This window comes from Triticum urartu, unplaced genomic scaffold, assembly GCF_003073215.2.
Source record: "Triticum urartu cultivar G1812 unplaced genomic scaffold, Tu2.1 TuUngrouped_contig_4934, whole genome shotgun sequence".
In the NCBI taxonomy this organism is placed as follows: Eukaryota; Viridiplantae; Streptophyta; class Magnoliopsida; order Poales; family Poaceae; genus Triticum; species Triticum urartu.
In genome coordinates this window covers 5,368-19,351 of record NW_024115565.1, presented here as the reverse complement: position 1 = coordinate 19,351, position 13,984 = coordinate 5,368, and the positions used below count along the sequence as shown (strand labels likewise).

General features: G+C 42.4%; 2 protein-coding genes across 4 annotated transcripts; one reads left to right on the top strand and one right to left on the bottom strand.

Moving 5' to 3' along the window:
- Positions 1–2,551: 2,551 nt before the first annotated feature.
- On the bottom strand, positions 2,552–6,283 carry LOC125528522 (FBD-associated F-box protein At5g60610-like). 2 transcript variants are annotated; one of them, XR_007292406.1, is made up of 5 exons: positions 6,165–6,283; positions 4,731–5,456; positions 4,527–4,609; positions 4,311–4,451; positions 2,552–3,522 (listed from the first exon to the last, which is right to left on the bottom strand). XR_007292406.1 is itself a non-coding variant. In XM_048692976.1 (4 exons), the coding sequence occupies exons 1-4, from the start codon at positions 6,216–6,218 to the stop codon at positions 3,247–3,249; spliced, it is 1,401 nt and encodes a 466-aa protein (XP_048548933.1). In that variant the 5' UTR covers positions 6,219–6,283; the 3' UTR covers positions 2,552–3,246. The 2 variants fall into 2 exon arrangements, 1 of the variants encoding a protein (XP_048548933.1); XM_048692976.1 differs by having other exon boundaries at positions 4,527–5,456.
- Positions 6,284–6,478: 195 nt separating this feature from the next.
- LOC125528523 (ribonuclease H2 subunit B-like) lies at positions 6,479–12,091 on the top strand. 2 transcript variants are annotated; one of them, XM_048692977.1, is made up of 11 exons: positions 6,479–6,639; positions 6,868–6,983; positions 7,187–7,243; positions 7,419–7,520; positions 7,829–7,905; positions 8,001–8,124; positions 8,473–8,537; positions 10,414–10,483; positions 11,313–11,388; positions 11,500–11,596; positions 11,674–12,091. In XM_048692977.1, exons 2-11 carry the CDS (start codon positions 6,929–6,931, stop codon positions 11,794–11,796), a joined length of 846 nt encoding a protein of 281 aa, XP_048548934.1. In that variant the 5' UTR covers positions 6,479–6,639; positions 6,868–6,928; the 3' UTR covers positions 11,797–12,091. The 2 variants fall into 2 exon arrangements, with proteins under 2 accessions (XP_048548934.1, XP_048548935.1); XM_048692978.1 differs by having other exon boundaries at positions 6,494–6,639; positions 6,871–6,983.
- The last annotated feature ends 1,893 nt before the right edge of the window (positions 12,092–13,984 follow it).

Sequence of the window (13,984 nt, the reverse complement as noted above, 5' to 3'; positions counted from 1 at the left end):
CGTCCCCGGCGCGAGCGCGTGGGCGCGGCGCTGCCGCCTCTTCCCTTGAGTTGCGTGATCTTTGCTCTTTTGTCGTCGAGGGGTCGAGGACGGTTTCACGTGTGCCCCCGCAGTCCGGTGCTCGCCATGCGTATGCGTGTCTGCGTATGCTGACTTTGTTCTTTTCTCCCTGCTTTTGTTGAATGTAAGAACCACGGCCTTTTCTCCCACGTAAAACAGGAAACCGGGCCTTTATTACGACGGTACAGCCACTGTGATGAAGAAAGATGGTCCACTCATAAGTTTGGCACAAAACCAACCATGCCGTTTGGTGGCTAGTTGAGACTGTTTCGTGTGGCTACCAGAACTGAATCCTAAGAGCATCTTTAACCAACCCCTTAAAATTTAGAGGAGCAAACGGTGGAGTAAACATAGCGAAGTAAAATTGTACTCCTCTAACGGTTGCCGGACCGAATCGATACCTCAAATATAACTCCTCAAACGAAGTAACCCCACGTGAAAGCGAATACCCAATTCTGAGCCCGGGCTCATCTGCACCCGGTCAAGAAATAATTCTTAAAAAAATTCAAAAAAATTCAAATTTTTTGTGCATGGTAGATAATTTGATGCGTGAGGTGCACTCCAAATTTCAGAGCATTTGGACATTTGAGTAGCTCTCAGCAAAAAAGACAAATTTGGGTCAGAACAGTACACGAATAGTACACTATTTAACAGAACCCAAATTTTTTTTTTTTGCCGAGAACTACTCAGATGTCCAAATGATTTGAAATTTGGACCGGACATCACTCACCAAATTATCTACTATGCCAAAACGCCTCACTCACGTGAAAGTCTCTCTGCATCTTCTTCCTTCTTGCCCCCTCTTTCTTCCGGCACACTCCTCAAACAGAGTTGTTGTTCCCGTCCACGTCCACATCCCCGTCTCCGTGCGGCTCATCGTGGTCGTCCTGTGTTCTGGTCTTGCATTTATGCATGGTTCTTTGAGAGATTTCACATTAAGATACCTTATGCAGGTCTGGCCATCTGTGTTTTTCCAGGGAAGACTTGCAGAACCATCAAGATGCAAAGAATAAAGTCAGAAGCAACGACTTTGAAGGGCTCTAAATCGGTGTTATCTCTTTTTGGTATTCTTTCAAAATTTCTTGATCTATTATCTTTGCTTGATCGGCAAAGTCAGTTCGTTAAAGAGAGAAGATGAGAAGGTGTATGGCAGACGCTTCGTAAGATGAGCGGATCACATTTCTAGTATTTGTCTTCGTTAAAAAAACATCTCTATCTATTTGTCCTAAACATTTCTAGTATCAGGGGCGTTGAGAAACAGGTTTCACACAACCCTTTGAGAGACCAGTTTTTGAATCACCTTTCGTTTTCAAAAAGAAGCTTTTGAATTAATTCTGACAGTCTGATTGAAGTTTGTGAGAAAAAAATAAACTAATTCGTCTCTTACTCTTCTTCTTTTTTTTGCGGAAAAAGTATCGGGGTTTCTTATAAAAGTTCACCAGGAGTACAAAACAACTGAAGTATGGTTAGACTAAAGAAGAGTACAATGTTTTCTCTCATGATCTACTTGGGCTTGGCCGGCCATAGTCCTTACGCCCCGCCACTGACCACTAACAGGGTTTCTTCCCGTTTCAAATTACTTGAAGTTCTAGGCCCGTCGTATGTTTGTCCGAGTCTATAAAAAATACACTAACATTTACGACACCAAATTCTCATTCAGATTCACCATAAAATATGTCTTCCTACTATATATTTTACGTCATATACATTAACATATTTTCTATAGATCGAGTCAAACTTAAAAAGAATTTTGACATAAGATAAAACTAGAACTTTTATGAATTTGCAATGTAGAAAGTAGTTCAAAGTTAAGCTAAATACCGGTGGCCATGCTTATTGACAACCATCGCAAGTGGGGGCTAGTCGGTATTAATACATTGTCAAGCCTGATATGAAATAAATACAATTCGGTTTCAATATCTACCAGTGATTTTGGTAAATTTCAAACTTTTTTTCTAGAGTTGGTAAATACCAAACTGACTAACTAAGTTGAGGTAAATTTCAAAATGAGATTTATTATCGAAAATATCTCAATGCGGGAACATGTGATCAGCAGATTTATCACACACAACCAAAGCAACAATCGTCGACAATATCACTATAGACTACGACCATGAGTGCACTACAGCTACAAGGTGGCAGGTAGCTCACGCACACACCAAAGAGTTCTCCTTTTCCCCCTTTTGAGCGGAACACCAAAAAGCTGGTAGCATCCACACTCATGCGGGAATTGTTTGACAAAAGAAAAAGATCTCAGTTGCCTGAGGAATAGCAGATGCGGAAAAAACACACATACCATAAATTAATTCAATAAGATGTAGCTCGGCTTCAAACTGCGAACCCTTGGATCATTGCCTCAATGACAGACTCTGCTTCTACCTACATTCATGATCGGAGTGATGAACCCGCGAAGTGCAAAGCACAATCATTTATACTCAAATTACAAATTGTGAGAAGCACATCTGCGTGATTCTGAGAAGCCAAGAAAATATTTATCAAATTTTGCTGCCATTGATTATGCAACATCACATGTCACACGCTGCACAAATATGGAGTGCGGAAAGTACCTTATCAGATGAATACTACACACGCACTGGAAGAAACATTCTTGTTAGCTTTTTAATCTTGATCATGTATCTTCTCATGTTTATTTCAGTCTTGCATGTAGTAGTTGCAGGTAGAAAAATGTGTGTGTAGGGAGGTACGTGTGATACGTACGAGTCAGTAGTTTCAGATAGGAGAAGCATGCATGGAGAAAGTCCGAGCTGCCGCGTGAAGCTGGCTAGCTTGCCGTGTGAGACGGTGGTGCATGATGGTCTGAAGCCAACGGCCTGCACAAGTTGAAGCCGATGGATGGGTGAGTCCTATGCGACCTTGAGAAAAGGTCCGTAGTTAGATAAGGTCAATTCTTGTTAGCTGCATGTGTGCGTGTGCTGTTAGTGGCCTGGGTTAGTGCATGCGTGGGCTGGTTAGTGGGCAAGTGTAGTGCCCGGTGTGCGTGCGTGAGTACTACTTAAGGGCTGTAAAGCATATTTGTTTTGGTACAAGAAGAAATATAGAGAGAGGAAAACGTCGGCTGTGTGACACAGTACGGCACCAAAATTCCTTGTGTTCTTGTGTGTGTTGTGTGAAACAACCAAGAGAGAAGAGGGCTGAGAGAGTCGGCTCCGACAATTCTCCAGTAACTTAGAGAACGAACTGGCTGTCTCTTGGGGAAAAAGTTTCAGCCATGGGCCAGGTAGGGGGTACCAGCTGGTGATCACCACCTTCCTCCAGACGTGCTTGGTTGAAGGACAAACATCTCAGATTAGGAGCCCTACATAACAGTAGCCTCACCAAGCCTATCTCATTATCTCTTCCCATGAAGTTATACATTTCTACATTCTTCAAACTGACGTGCTGGAAGTCGACATCATTCCATACCACCCCATTATGAGATTCAAGATATGATAAATAGCGTACCTGGAAATGTTGAAGGCAAAACAAATAAGAGCTCTTTTCCTCCAAATAAAAAACAAACATTGGGGGTATTAAAAGAAAATATCTACTGTTGTAGAAGTTTGCTTTTAACCTTGAACTCCTGTATCAGTTTACTTTAACCCCTTGGCACTATCCCTAACTGTTTTGCTGAGACGACACGTGGTAGAAATGTACCATCACTTACACGTCAACACATTGTGTGTCAACAACATAAGTATTTTTTTCAGAAAAGAAAAGAAAACTTAAAAAATAATCATCAGAATTTCTTGGAAAATTTGAAACTTCAACTTTGGTTTGGAACTTGTATATAAAGTTAATATGAGAAAAATGGATCCAATAGTTCACAGATGACAGCTAAACATTTTATAATAGTCAATCCAAAAAGTTCCTACAAAACATTCCCCATGATCAAACAAAAAAATGATTCAATAGTCAATCTGGAGAAAACTTATCCCCGATATTACTAGTGCGTTCCAGATCTCTTTTTATTCAAACAATTAATTTTTTAAAATTATCATTTTCCTGGTCTCTTGAATATTTTTTTCTAGATTTCTCAAACTTCCTATTTTTTTAGTTAAGTTGTCAACATGGCAAATGCGGGCGTGTAAAAGTGGGAGGGTCTGCAGTAAACTGATTCAAGAGATCCAGGTTAAAAAAAGGTGTTGCAAAGTTCAAGGTTGAAAGTGAGCTTTCACAATAGTTCAGGATTGAACAATCTACATTTTCTATTTAAAATAAGTACAACATACAAGAGGGGAAACCAATCTTACAGTAGTTCTCAGTGTAGCCAAATATGGTGCAGCAATTAGGAACATGAACATCCAAAGAAGATCATCGAAAGGTTTTGTAGCGATGTTCAAAGTTAGGACTTTGAGGTTTAAAAAGGTGGCAGGAGTTCTTGGTTTGACCAGCTGCAGAAAAAAAAATAAGTTAGATGAATGATGCACCAACACTGCGTTGGAGAATATCCAGAAAGTGGGGCTCACCTTGGGGATCTCGTACCACAAGCAAAGGCTCTTGATATGGGGAAAACAAGTAGAGATATCATCCAACCTGTCCGCATCATATTCTGGAAAAATATCATCAGTAAATTGCAGGGAAGCATGCTCAAGACATGGAATGGATTGAAACGTAGATGTTGGGAGCATCTCTCCGCAGTACTCCAATCTTTGCAGGTCTGGTGTGTCTACCTTAAATTTACCCAACGATGGAGTCATTAACAATAGCAATTCTTTAAGCTTTGGAAGCCGCAGGATTCTGATATCAAACATGCCAATCAGGTGTAAGCTCAGTAAGTTTGTACAGCACCTGAGGAGAACTTGCACCTCTTTCAGGCTCATATACATCTGGACCAGGGCAAGCTTTGTGAGGGAACCGAATCCTCTGAAGTCGAGGGGGACAGAAAGCTTGAAATGACTTAGGCATAAGCTGGTCAGCAGCGAGCTTCTGTAAACAGAGAACAACCACCAGGGGAACTCGTACTCCATCCTTACAACAATTGCCATATCAATTTCGCTGATACCATGCTGAGCTGCAGAAGCTATGGCGCTGTTGACCACATCGCTACACTCCGCACTGCCTGAGAACACAAGGGACAGTCTTCTCAATGGCGTCTCTCTCTTAAGCCTTGTGAACCACTGGAGGGACTCAACAAAATGGTGATCTCTATGTGTGTTCAAGTAGTCCCGCATTGGTCCGAGGCGTACCCAGCAATAGTTGTCTGGTAAAACCACCTCACTGAAATGGAAGGATTCCACGAGTCTCCATAAGCGCCTCCATCGCCGTGAGAGGAGGCTCGTGCCGACCGCAGTCTTGGAATCCAACTTGTCTAGGATGCTGACCAGGATTTCGTCGGGCAGTCCGCTGATCCAATCGCAAAGACACCGCTTCTTGCAAGAGTTTGACTGAAGAAAGGACTGAAGAATTGCCCGTTGTTTTAATAGATGTTACTAGCTGTGCATACTAAATTTCACAAGATGAACACATAGCATTGCTTGAAAATAAAGATAACATGTGCCATCAATCAATCTTAACTGAACATTGAACGAAGGGCTTAACAAAAACACGAACTAAGATTCAGTGTGACCATTCCCAGGCATTCTGGTAACCTTTTTTTTTCTGGCAAGTTCTTCCTATTTTTACTTATTCAACACCGCATGATGTTTCCAGAAGAAAAATAACAGATATCAGATAATGCGCACTCTAACATGACTGAAGGAGGGCAGTTGTTTCAATAGATATTAACTTTTTTGCATAATAAATTTCACGAGATGAACGCATAGCATTGCTTGAAAATAAAGATAACACGTGACATCAATCTTAACTGAACATTGAACGAAGGGCATAACAAAAACATGAACTAAGATTCAGTGTGACCATTCCCAGGCATTCTGGCAAGTTCTTCCTATTTTGACTTATTCAACACCGCATGATGTTTCTAGAAGAAAAAAGGAACATATATCATGGCATAATGAGCACTCTAACATTTTGAATTGAAAAGGGTGGACTGAACAACACATCTACAATTTACCAGACTAACAAAAGGGATCGAAAGAATCGAATCATAGTCATACAGATTGGGTATGCACAAAGAAGGCGCTAGAAATCCAACGAGGAAGTGGTACCTTGTCCATGGAGACGTTCCGCGCCCCTGCTGATCCCGCCGCGGATTTCTCCATCCGAGTCGGGGTTTACTGGCTAGGGCTTGAACTTTGAAGCAGCCCTGGCGGGGCAAGGTGGACTCCCCGCAAAACCAACCCGGGCCCCCGACCAGCGGCCATCCTCGAGAGGACCGACGCCGACCGGCAGCGTCAGCGCCAAGTTTTTTTTTTTGACCGGTGTCAGCGCCAACGTGGGCTTGGACTCTGGGCCGTCAGGGCTTTCTATGGACAGGTGGGCTGAATTAGGCCCATGGACGCACAGAGCAGGGCAAGGGCAAGGGCAACGCTGAAAAGTGTAGACGCGGGAGGCTAGGCCGGCGTGGCGCCAAAACTAACCCTACCGCCGTCCCCTTTCGTCTCTCCTGCCGGCGCGACGCAGGGGCGAAGAACTCGGAGTCGGAGAGGCAGTACCCCCGGCGACCTTCCTGGCCCTCCTCAGGTACGCATTCCACCGCCGACTTGTTCCTTGCCCCAATCCCTAATCCCTGCGCACTCCGGTGCCCGGCGCCACCAACGCTGCCGCGTGATCTGCGCGTGGAACCAGCGAACTGAAATTGGCGAGTTCTTTATGCTTGGGTGACCCTTCTCTGTTTTTGTTGTTATTGTTGTACAGATCAATGCAGTCTTATGTAATTAGTTCCTTTTTGGATTAATCTGAACGATGCAGTAGAACCAGAACCCAAACCGTGCACCAGTAACAAAGCTGAAGGGGCCAACGACCACCACTGATGGCGTTGTGGTGTGAGAACATGGCGTTGCCGCCCCGTGTCCTTGTCGCTCCCCGTGAGTTCCCCAATCCCCTCAACATTTCTAGCATTGTTTCCACTGCTGTATGGTGTATTCTGTTTTAAGCACTGTTAGTTTGTGTGGCCTGGTTGGAAGGACAACAGGATGTAATAAGTCCGCTAGCGGGTGATCGCCTCTAGCATCCGATTTGTGTTGCGAGACCCATATTTATAATCAGACTCCATTGTGTTTCTTTGCAGGCCCTTCTGGTGCCAATGGTCAAGGGAATATTCTATTACTTCGCCATCCAAAACTAGGTGGCCAAGCTTACTTACCTCAGTATAAGTTTCTGATCGTCGAGGACATAGAAAAATACATGATGATGCTTGTGGCTTGTGATTGTTTATTGCCAATTTAGAGTAGTTCTGTTGTAGAAGCATCCTTTAAAGATAGACCAACAGCTTGCATTGACTCTTCCTTATCGTCAAACAGAAGAAGAAACACAGTATCTGTTCACTGACGGCCAACTTCATGAATTCAATTGGTTTAAGGAGCGTTATGGTTCTTGGTTCCTGGGAGATTATGTCTGTGAAGGTATGGTAGAAGCATAAACCAGCCATGCAGTTTTGCCATTGCTCTGCAGAACTTGATTTACTTTCCTTAGGGGTGAAGCCCATATCTTATTGTTGTTTCGTATAGGCAGCTTATATGGTTTGTTACCTTGCCTCAGCAAACCTGCCAGTTAAAATTTATAACCCAAGAAAATCAGATATCGCCTTAGTTTTAAGGAACATGATAATATAAAGGAATGATGATGTTCTTCTCATTCTCTATTTTGCATATCATGTACTCCTGCTTTCAATGCCTAGTTTTGCTATTGAATCCTGCTTTCCTTCCTACAGATGGTAGCGTTTACTATTGCACACTTGTTGACCCCATCTTTGTTCTTCTACCACTTTTCGAAGCTGCACGTATGTCGGTATGTGTGGTCAAAGATAAATTTTACAGTACATGATTCTTATTTCATCATCTTTTTTTTTCAATTTAAAAGCAATTCCTTTCCCTGTGTTGCAGAACGGTAAGGATCTGGGAAAATTCAGACAGTTGGATGAAATTTTATACATCGAAGGTTATCCTGGATATCAGCACCTCATGAGTATAGCAGGAAAGCATATGGAACTGGTTTGTGAAGTTAAAGGTAGGTCTTTGGAATATGCATTTAATGTACAATTACAACTATATCAAGTTGCCGTGACATTGTTAATTACTAGTACTCCCTTGCAAGTTGCAACCTGACAGTTGTTCCCTTTGACCACTTGCTACTGCTTGTCTTCGAAACTACACCATTACTACGTTAGACAGTTCATACATGTGATCTTGTTTTCTTTTTCTTGGATGGTGGTTTCTTACCGGTTGTGCTGCCAGTGCCAGACACTATCTTTTACCATCTTTTGTTGTTTTTGGCACAATTTATTTCTCTACTTACATACTATAAGAACATATCCGATAGTTCTTACAGAATCATTTGATGTTATCTTTGCTGCAGAAGTTGCTAATATGAAGTTCTTCAGGCTAGATGATTCCAAGGTCTTAACTTGGATGTGCTGTAAGGTAGGTTGTGTCAGTTCTTACTCTACCAACTTTCATTATGCTCCCCTATTGATCTTTATCCTTGGTGGAGAAGGCTAGTTCTGCATTGCATTTTATGAAAGCAATGACATGAACTGCAGTTAGGGTGGGAGGTACACCATACCACATTAAGAAAACATGCACACTTATCTGATTATTGAAGTCACTTAAATGTTTATTGTTGTTTGCCCTGAACAAGGGTGTTAACAATGAAGTCCCAAGTTCAGACTACTAAGGGTCTAAGGCATAATTCGCCCACACCATTTTGTAGTGTGCTTTGGTTAGATAGAGTTGTATAAAAAGGCAGGTTCAGAAAACATTGACCATATTGGACACTTCGTAGGGTATGCATGATTTGTGCTTTATTTGTCATATCCAGAACCATAAGTAACTTACATACCTCCTGCCCTAACTGCATCCAGTGGCTGGCCCTCGAAAGGATCGAGTTAATAACCAGCACGGGCCGTGGCATCTCCGAAGAGCGCAATCTCCATATCCCCTATAACATAAGGATGATGGGAGATAACACTCCCTTCATCTTGCCAAGGCCTACACTCTTGGCTGCGCTCTCGATCCAGATGTTGGAGCTATCGTCGGCTTGCAGTGCGATCAACTGAAGGGAGAACTTTGCGAGCACCTTGCCACACTTATGAGCGAAGCAGCCCTTGAGTAGGCGTGGGATTGTCTCATTCACTTGATTGCAGTGCAGAGAGGGCATCCGCTGGGGTACTGCAATCCTCTGTGATGAAGATGTCAGAGAGCAATTGCTGAGAAGGTGACGAGTGTTCACTGTAGTGACCACTAACTAGTGAGCAGCAGTCCTACAGCATGATCATCTGAATGCAGGACAATAAGGCTGCTTAGAGCATGTCTAACAGAGCCCTCAAACTGGTCAAACCCTCAAAATAACTGCCAGTTTGAGGGTTGAGCAGAAAAAAAGGCGCAGATCAGCACCCTCAAATCCCTAAACCCTCAAAAAAAATTCCAGGTCGAACCCTCAACTTTGAGTCCAACCTGCACTAGTGAGGGTTTGGGCCAATTTTCCAGGCCGAACCCTCACTCGGTCAACGTCCGCGTTTTTGCCAGTGCCACCTCCACGCAGGTAGGAACATGATAAGATGCATTACATTGGTTTCTCAATGGTATATCTTAAAATATTTTTGTGACATCAAACGGCTCATCGGTATAATAATAAGAGCATGTCCAACAGAACCCTCAAAAACTCAACCTTCAAAACCAGTTTGAGGGTTGAGAAATTGTCGTTTTGAAGGCCGAAAATCGCTGGCGCAGATCAGTGCCCTCAAACCAACCCTCAAAACAGAATATTCTGTTTTGAGGGTTGGTTTGAGGGCACTGATCTGCGCCAGCGATTTTCGGCCTTCAAAACGACAATTTCTCAACCCTCAAACTGGTTTTGAAGGTTGAGTTTTTGAGGGTTCTGTTGGACATGCTCTTATTATTATACCGATGAGCCGTTTGATGTCACAAAAATATTTTAAGATATACCATTGAGAAACCAATGTAATGCATCTTATCATGTTCCTACCTGCGTGGAGGTGGCACTGGCAAAAACAAGATAAAATATAAGAAAAGCTAGCTAGTAGGATTGCTAATTAAACTAGACAGGCAAAGCTAACAAGCAGAAACGTGAACATAAAATAGATATGCACTGCTGTCGCTAGTTCACTTGATCCTTGATCGAGAGCAGAAAGGATAACAGTTTTTCATGGTAAGTTACTACTCTGTTTTGATTTATTTCCGTAATTACAACTTTCTGGTTAATTGAATTCCAAATCATACCTTTTCACTTCCTCTGTACTATCAAGAATTAACTATCTACTCTCAATCTCATTTACAGGTACACAGTATAAAAGAGGCTATCTCCAAATTAGGTAAAAATTATGCTGCTCAAGGAGAAAGAGAACTGTGTATGTCACTGTAACTTCTCGTCATCTTACTGCCCAGTTTATTTTACAAGTGTCTGTTCATCTCATAATCAAACAGTTAAATGTTGATCATAAGTTCCACATTGATACAACCATATTATTTGAACATGGGTCATTAGTGTAATCTATATACAACAGTAGTGGTTGGGGCGCCACCTTGTGGCGCCGCTTGAGAGGTAGTTGTGCGCATGTTTCCATTTAAAAAAAATACATGAGGTCCTCGTCTCCATCTAAAAAAAATATCTCAGAAAACAATCCTCACCTCCATCATAAAAAGAAGTAAAAAAGAAAACAAAAATACCGCCGTGTCCTACCAGCGAACGCCACTTTGCATAGCCCTCCATTTAAAAGAATACGTGAGTCCTCACCTCCATCTAAAAAAAAAGTATTTTATAAAATTCCTCATCTCCATCTTTTTTTTTTTCAAAAGCTATCTCACAGTGGCCAACCAGCTTGCGCCACATGGCATAGCTGGTTGGCCACCCTTATGGCGATGCTTAATGGGTTTAATGCCTTAAGCTATGACAATAATCCTTGGACTTTCTTTTCATGCAAAATTGGACTGTGTAACTTAAGGGAGCTTTATAGTATATTGATCTAAGCCCAGTGGAGGGGTACAGAAAAAGGGATAGATAAGTTATACCCTGTCTTAGTATAACTGTACATGTGGTATGTACTACTTCAATACGAGAACATCTAACAAAAATGAAATTCCTAACCCACGTCATATTTTAGAACCCTAGCTTAAAATTTTCTTGATAAGGTGAACTGTAAAGTTCTTATGGAGCTGTTTTTACTATTTGTGCTACAGTAAAGGAGGCTGTCCAAATAATTCGTGAAAACCTGAAGGATGAACCGTGGCTAATGGTACTCTGCAAGAAATTGCAGTAAGACTTGTCTCTTTCAACAAGAGTCCCTCACAAATAGAAAAGAAAAGAAGAGTCAGTAGTTTGGTATTGTCCATCTGTCTCACGCTACCACAATCTGCTCCACTGCAGGTTAGACATCAGTGAGATAAATGATATGGCCAAAACCAATGACACGTCATTTTGTGCTGATAGTTCTCCGGTACCTGCTCCAGCTCGTCCCTCAGAGGTAAACTCCTCAAGAATGCTTGATCTTTTTCAACGCTCACACCATGTTCTCTAAGCTTGTCCAATGCGTCAATACAGGGGGGTGTAGGAAATAGCAGTGCCAAGTCAAGCAAAGGGAGGCCTGCGAAGAAACTGAAGCCTGAGGTAGGATCAAAGAACATAAAAGACATGTTCCGAAGGGTGACAAGGAGTGGGACATAATCCCGAAAGGCTTGATTGATATTCTTGGAGTTGCGGGGTTATCTCGAATTTGGATGTGCTGAGATGCCATCGACCATTGTTGGTTCTTGACCCCGAAACCCATTATATGTAAGCTGCATTAGTTCCTTTTTGACGAACCCTGTTGAGCTGCACTAACTTTAGCCTTAGTAAATCAGGTATGTAGGGCGTTGATTCAATTGTATGGACTGTGAACCTTGGAATTTATTTGTACCCAAATTATTAATCTCATTGAGCTGCCTGCTGAGGCTGTAACTGAACATATGCAGTTGCTTCAGTAACCTGAGCTGGTTGTAATCTAGTTTATTTATTGTGTTCATGCTGACATCTCTAGTTGCTTTTTTTTACTAGGAGAGACACGTAGCCACACTCTTTAACTTATGAGCTGACTGGGACATATTGGGTGTGTGTTTAGATACATATGTCATGTGGTAACATCCCTAGTTGCTTATGAGACTGATATTCAAGAATCGGTAGTACCATGTGCAACCTTTTTTGTGGGGAGAGAGAGGACGAGATGCGCGAGCAAAACCCTAGACACCCTCCATCTACTGAGACACGTAGCCACACTCTTTAACTTATGAGCTGACTGGGACATATTGGGTGTGTGTTTAGATACATATGTCATGTGGTAACATCCCTAGTTGCTTATGAGACTGATATTCAAGAATCGGTAGTACCATGTGCAACCTTTTTTGTGGGGAGAGAGAGGACGAGATGCGCGAGCAAAACCCTAGACACCCTCCATCTACTCCCCCTCTCGCTGCAGCCAGCGCGCGTTGCTGGGCAAAGCCCTTGTGGCGGCGGCGGGGAGGTCCTGATCGGGGGCGGCCTAATTGTGGAGGTGGAGGGCTGCTGCGAGATGATGGGGTTTGTGTGCTTGAGTGGCAATCTTAGTGAGATAATGTTCCATGGTGGCATTGGTGATCCAACGTAGCTATCTTCAATGGCGGCCCAACCTTTCAAGGTCACAGGATAAGAGGGAGTCGGTGCATGGTCCTAGACAACGACGAGCTTGATATCTGACCCAGACTTGCCGTGCGGCGGCAAGTATGATTTTTTCCCAGGTTATCTTATCTTTGAGTTTGGTCTGGGGCGGTAAGACGGCGGCAGTGTTCTAAACTAGGAATAATGTTCTCCCCGTTCCGTTTGTACGTTTATCGTAGGCGGGGGCTATGGTTTTTGCTGGATCCATCTGGATTTGGCCAACTTTCATTGTCTTTAGAGTCTCTACAGCCCCTTATTGGTGTTTTCTTCTTCGGGGCGGTGATTTGCTTAAGATTGTGGTCGCTGGCATCTTCCGGTCTGCATCGATGACTTCTTTGCTGCTGCTTCTACAAGCTCATAGTAGACTGCCGATGGATGCAGGAGGAAGTAGACTTTGGCAACCCAAGATTTTGTTGTATGGGTGTGTTTGTAAGGACCTATGATGTTCAATATTTGGGCCTTAAGCCCATCGCAAAAAAAAACAGTAGTACCCACGAGTGCATCATTTACTTCCTCCGTTTTAAAATAAGTGTCGTGGCTTTAGTTCAGATTTGAGCTGAAACACGACACTTATTTTAACGAAAGGAGTACTCCTACATAGTTATGGCTCAAGCAGGACAGGGACTAGGAGAAAAACATCTAAAGTAACTTTAGGGCCTCTTTGATTTGTAGGATTTCTAAACGTGCGAATAGTAAAAACATCTATATCTATACTACTATATAGTGTGTGAATATTGGATGTTGGATGAAGTTAATCTAGCGGTGGAGAGTTAACAAATCTGAGTACTGTTGACAAATCTGAATATTGGATGTTGGATGAAGTTAACCTAGCAGTGGAGAGTTGACAAGTCTTTGTAAGGACCTACTCCTATTTTGCCACATGTACTATCTAGAAGTTTTCGTTACTGAGCTTAAGATGCACAAACCTCCAAGCATTAAGTTATCCTTTGTTCTAGAATTTTTCATGCTTTAATGCTGCCAATTTTTCTCGTTTAGATGATTTGCTATTTTTTCACTTTATGATTATCAGCGCGCGATATGCACACACATCAACACTTTATTAAAGGAAAACATAAAACAGTTCATTGCTACAAAAGTATAGCAATGTGAACATGCCTAAAAGAACTGTCATTCAGTCTTACTTTTTGTTGTTGTTCAAGATTTTGACAGTATCTTCATAAGA